This window comes from Dendrobates tinctorius, unplaced genomic scaffold (genome assembly GCF_039654945.1).
Source record: "Dendrobates tinctorius isolate UK_male_01 unplaced genomic scaffold, ASM3965494v1 ptg000189l, whole genome shotgun sequence".
Taxonomy (NCBI): Eukaryota; Metazoa; Chordata; class Amphibia; order Anura; family Dendrobatidae; genus Dendrobates; species Dendrobates tinctorius.
Genome location: NW_027361856.1, coordinates 11,801,067 through 11,806,911, shown reverse-complemented (window position 1 = coordinate 11,806,911; position 5,845 = coordinate 11,801,067). Strand labels below are relative to the sequence as shown.

Genomic DNA, 5,845 nt, shown 5'->3' with positions numbered 1-5,845 from the left:
GTCACTTTGGTTGTATCATTCACTATACATCCCACTCCACCTGGGAGGAGACGTCCCTTACACCCTGGTTGTATCACTCACTACACCGCCGTTACTATACATCCTGCTCCACCCGTGGGGAGATGCCGCTTACACTGATTGTATCATATACTGCTACTATACATCCCACTGCACTTGTATGGAGACGTTGCTTACACGCTGGTTGAATCATACACTGTGGCTACTATACATCCCGTTCCACTGGTGGGGAGATGTCACTTATACTCGGGTTGTATCATATACCGCTGCTACAATACATCCCATTCCACCTGTGGGGAGACATCGCTTACACTCTGGTCATATCCTATACATTTTGCTCCACCTGTGGGGAGACGTCACTTACACCGTGGCTACTGTACATCCCGCTCCCCCTGTAGGGAGATGTTGCTTACACTCTGGTGGTATCCTATACATCACGTTCCACCTGTCGTGATATTAATTCCTTTGCTTTCACAGTCATGAACCCTTCATGTGGCAGCACCAGCCTGCTCTGCGTCCCCTTGAAGCCGACACTCACCCTAGACACATGGGAAGCGGGTTTATTTTATGTACAAGTGATTAGTTTCGCTTCTTATATAAAAAAATTGTTCATGGAGTAAAAGCAAAACGGCAAAGCACATATACATCTGAGAACAGAGGGCCGAGCAGATTCCCCTCCCCGTATTCATAGGCCAGGAAGAGATGTCCAGCAGGAACATGATTGACCTCCTCCTGGAGTGACGGCTGAAGGTACAAAGTTTTCCTGCCGCTCTCACAGAGAACATAGTGGAAGCAGCAAAGATAAATAAGCCGCCGGTACTAAAATTAAAAATGTCCCAAATCTGGAGACATCACCATGAACTAAGTGCAGAAAAATAGATTTCTATTACACATGTTACATATTTATAAGGTCCGCCCCCAAGGAGCAAGGGTCATAAAGAAGAGCCTTGTAGCTGGGAACCCTAGGCTCCATGATGGGCAGGGAAGGTGGTCAGACATTAAGGCACATGGTGGCTTTAGTAACTGATGGTCAGACACCCCTATTCCCTCAGTTGTCCGTTCCACTGCTCTGCCGCTGTTTGATAAAGGCCATACCATGTGTACGGAAGTGAGTGTTGAGGTTGAGCTGACTGTCAAAGCTTTTATTACAGACCTGGCAGGTCAGTCTCCCATCAGATAACTCTTCCATCTTGTGGGTGGGCTCAGTCTCCTCTTCGGCCACGTCCTTCATTTTGTGCGTCATAAAGCGATGGCGGCTCAGGGAACCCTGCGAGGTGAAGCACATCCCGCACTCCCTGCACTGGTGAGAGCTCTCGCTGGTACAATGCTGGGGGATGTGCTGCCGGAAGTCGGCCAGGCTGCCAGTCTTGTAGCCACAGGCTCTGCACTGAAAGCTGCGCTTTGGTTTCTGTGGGGCTGGCTTACTTTTCAGGGGTTCATCGCTCCCAGACTCGTCTGATGAGAGTTTCCTCTTCTTTGATGAGACCTGGGGGGAATTCATAGAGCGTCAGTTTATATGGTGCAAATGGCAAGCACTGAGGGTAAATGGCTGAGGCTGTAACAACCACACACCCCATGAGGAATGAACCCAACTGTGTCCAGGCAGGAGACGGCCAAGTACCACCTCTGCCATAGCTAATACGTATCCCACCACAAGTACTGGCCGTCCACACCATTCCCTACCACCTGGAGGCTGTAACCCCCACAACCCCCATGAGGGATGAACCTGACTGTGTCCAGGAAGGAGACGGCCGAGAACCACACTGCCATAGCTATGTATCCCACCACCACTACTGGCCATCCACATCATTCCCTACCTGGGATTTGCTGCCGTTCCGAGGCACAAGGACCTCCTGGCTCCGCGCCTGGTCTGTTACTTTAATGCCGTGACGCACCTGAATGTGCTTCTCCAGAATCAGACGGCTGCTAAAGGTGCGCTTTCCCTCCGTGCAGTACCTGAGAAAGGGGGCAAAGTGTCAGTGTACATCACACCTGAATACTGGAAGGGTGTTCATGTGCCCCACACATAGTGGACGTCTACCTGCAGGGGTACACTCTTTTAATGCCCTCGTGATTTACTCGGACATGCCGCCGCAGACTGGGGGCAGAGCAGAAGGAGCGTTCACAGAGACGGCATGGAAACTTCTTCACAGACTGGAAAAGAGCAGAAGACTGTGAGAATGAGACCCTCGAGGTGCCCAGCCTCTAATCAAAGAATCCAACCTCCCCGTCGTATTCCACCTCCCTCCAAACAGTCTGCAGACGCCCCCCTCCCCTCCACACAGCTCCTTGTCCCCCGACCTCTCCCATGTCCCTCCAAAGTCCACCTCGTCCTCCGCCACCTCCCTGTCCTCCGCCACCTCCCTCCACACAGCCCCCCCCCGTCCTCCGCCACCTCCCTCCACACAGCCCCCCCCGTCCTCCGCCACCTCCCTCCACACAGCCCCCCCCCGTCCTCCGCCACCTCCCTCCACACAGCCCCCCCCCGTCCTCCGCCACCTCCCTCCACACAGCCCCCCCGTCCTCCGCCACCTCCCTCCACACAGCCCCCCCGTCCTCCGCCACCTCCCTCCACACAAACCCCCCCGTCCTCCGCCACCTCCCTCCACACAGCCCCCCCCGTACTCCCTCGACACAGCCCCCCGTCCTCCCTCCACACAGCCCCCCGTCCTCCCTCCACACAGCCCCCCGTCCTCCCTCCACACAGCCCCCCCGTCCTCCGCCACCTCCCTCCACACAGCCCCCCCGTCCTCCCTCCACACAGCCCCCCCGTCCTCCGCCACCTCCCTCCACAAAGCCCCCCCGTCCTCCCTCCACACAGCCCCCCCGTCCTCCGCCACCTCCCTCCACAAAGCCCCCCCGTCTTCCGCCACCTCCCTCCACACAGCCCCCCCGTACTCCGCCACCTCCCTCCACAAAGCCCCCCCGTACTCCGCCACCTCCCTCCACACAGCCCCCCCATCCTCCGCCACCTTCCTCCACAGCCCCCCCGTCCTCCGCCACCTCCCTCCACAAAGCCCCCCCGTCTTCCGCGACCTCCCTCCACACAGCCCCCCCATCCTCCGCCACCTTCCTCCACAGCCCCCCCGTCCTCCGCCACCTCCCTCCACACAGCCCCCCGTCCTCCCTCGACACAGCCCCCCGTCCTCCCTCCACAAAGCCCCCCCGTCCTCCGCCACCTCCCGCCACACAGCCCCCCGTCCTCCGACAACCTCCCTACACACAGCCCCCCGTCCTCCGCCACCTCCCTCCACACAGCCCCCCCGTCCTCCGCCACCTCCCTCCACACAGCCCCCCCCGTCCTCCGCCACCTCCCTCCACACAGCCCCCCCCGTCCTCCGCCACCTCCCTCCACACAGCCCCCCCGTCTTCCGCCACCTCCCTCCACACAGCCCCCCCGTCTTCCGCCACCTCCCTCCACACAGCCCCCCCGTCTTCCGCCACCTCCCTCCACACAGCCCCCCCGTCTTCCGCCACCTCCCTCCACACAGCCCCCCGTCCTCCGCCACCTCCCTCCACAGCACCCCCGTCCTCCGCCACCTCCCTCCACACAGCCCCCCCGTCCCCCGCCACCTCCCTCGACACAGCCCCCCGTCCTCCCTCGACAGCCCCCCCGTCCTCCCTCGACAGCCCCCCCGTCCTCCCTCGACACAGCCCCCCCGTCCTCCCTCGACACAGCCCCCCCGTCCTCCGCCATCTCCCTCCACTCAGCTCCCCGTCCTCCGCCATCTCCCTCCACACAGCCTCCCGTCCTCCGCCACCTCCCTCCACACAGCCCCCCCCCCCCGTCCACCCTCCACAGCCCCACCGGTCCTCCGCCATCTCCCTCTACACAGACCTCGTCCTCCGCCACCTCCCTCAACAAAGCCCCCCCGTCCTCCGCCACCTCCCTCCACAAAGTACCCCCGTCCTCCGCCACCTCCCTCCACAAAGCACCCCCGTCACCTTCCTCCACACAGCCCCCCCGTCCTCCGCCACCTCCCTCCACACAGCCCCCCCGTCCTCCACACAGCCCCCCCGTCCTCCGCCACCTCCCTCCACACAGCCCCCCCGTCCTCCACACAGCCCCCCCGTCCTCCGCCACCTCCCTCCACACAGCCCCCCCGTCCTCCACACAGCCCCCCCGTCCTCCGCCACCTCCCTCCACACAGCACCCCCGTCCTCCGCCACCTCCCTCCACACAGCCCCCCCGTCCTCCGCCACCTCCCTCCACACAGCCCCCCCGTCCTCCGCCACCTCCCTCCACACAGCCCCCGGTCCTCCGCCACCTCCCTCCACACAGCCCCCCGTCCTCCCCCACCTCCCTCCACACAGCCCCCCCGTCCTCCCCCACCTCCCTCCACACAGCCCCCCCGTCCTCCCCGACCTCCCTCCACACAGCCCGCAGCTCCCCCGTCCTCCCCCACCTCCCGCCACACAGCCCGCAGCTCCCACGTCCTCTCCCGCCACAGTCCGCAGCTCCCACGTCCTCCACCTCCCTCCACCCCCACCTCACAGTCCGCAGCTCCCAAGTCCTCCGCCACCTCCCTCCACACAGCCCCCCCGTCCTCCGCCACCTCCCTCCACACAGCCCCCCTTCCTCCGCCACCTCCCCCCTCCGCCACCTCCCCCCACAGAGCCCCCCGTCCTCTCCCACCTCCCTTCTCACAGCCCTCCCACGTCCTCCCCCACCTCCCGCCACACAGCCCACAGCTCCCACCTCCTCCCCCACCTCCCTCTACCCCCACCTCACTCTACCCCCACCTCACAGTCCGCAGCTCCCACGTCCTCCGCCACCTCCCTCCACACAGCCCCCCATCCTCCCCCGTCCTCCCTCCACACAGCCCCCCCGTCCTCCACCACCTCCCTCCACACAGCCCCCCATCCTCCACCACCTCCCTCCACACAGCCCCCCATCCTCCCCCACCTCCCTTCTCACAGCCCCCCGTCCTCTAACACTTCCCTCCACACAGCCCCCCCTCGTCCTCCCCCACCTCCCTTCTCACAGCCCCCGTCCTCCCTCCACAGCCCCACTCGTCCTCCGCCACCTCCCTTCTCACAGCCCCCCATCCTCCCTCCTCACAGCCCCCCCATCCTCCCTCCACACAGCCCCCCATCCTCCGCCACCTCCCTCCACACAGCCCCCCACCTACCTTCTCACAGCCCCCCGTCCTCCGCCACCTCCCTCCACACAGCCCCCCGTCCTCCCTCCACACAGCCCCCCCATCCTCCCCCACCTCCCTTCTCACAGCCCCCCGTCCTCCGCCACCTCCCTCCACAAAGCCCCCCATCCTCCGCCATCTCGCTCCACACAGCCCCCTCATCCTCTCCCTTCTCACAGCCCCCGTCCTCCCTCCACAGCCCCACTCGTCCTCTGCCACCTCCCTTCTCACAGCTCCCCCGTCCTCCCTCCACACAGCCCCCCATCCTCCGCCACCTCCCTCCACACAGCCCCCCACCACCCTTCTCACAGCCCCCGTCCTCCGCCACCTCCCTCCACACAGCCCCCCGTCCTCCCTCCACACAGCCCCCCCATCCTCCGCCACCTCCCTCCACAAAGCACCCCGTCCTCACCCACCTCCCTTCTCATAGCCCCCCGTCCTCCGCCACCTCCCTCCACAAAGCCCCCCCATCCTCCGCCATCTCGCTCCACACAGCCCCCTCGTCCTCCGCCACCTCCCTTCTCACAGCCCACCCGTCCTCCGCCACCTCCCTCCACACAGCCCCCCGTCCTCCACCACCTCCCTCCACAGCCCCCCCGTCCTCCACCACCTCCCTCCACACAGCCCCCGTCCTCCGCCACCTCCCTACACACAGCCCCCCGTCCTCCCTCGACACAGCCCCCCCG

The 5,845-nt window shown here is 64.1% G+C and overlaps 1 protein-coding gene across 2 annotated transcripts in view; it reads right to left on the bottom strand.

Annotated features, from left to right (window-relative positions):
* Nucleotides 1-562: 562 nt before the first annotated feature.
* ZNF687 (zinc finger protein 687) overlaps nt 563-5,845 on the bottom strand; it is a 38,494-nt gene continuing 33,211 nt past the window's right edge. For both annotated transcript variants that reach the window (XM_073552396.1, XM_073552397.1), the window contains exons 7-9: nt 2,060-2,172; nt 1,836-1,974; nt 563-1,504 (exon numbers count right to left, since the gene is read on the bottom strand). In XM_073552396.1, coding sequence (XP_073408497.1) covers nt 1,067-1,504; nt 1,836-1,974; nt 2,060-2,172 — 690 coding nt within the window. In that variant the 3' untranslated portion in view covers nt 563-1,066. The remainder of the gene's footprint in view (nt 1,505-1,835; nt 1,975-2,059; nt 2,173-5,845) is intronic.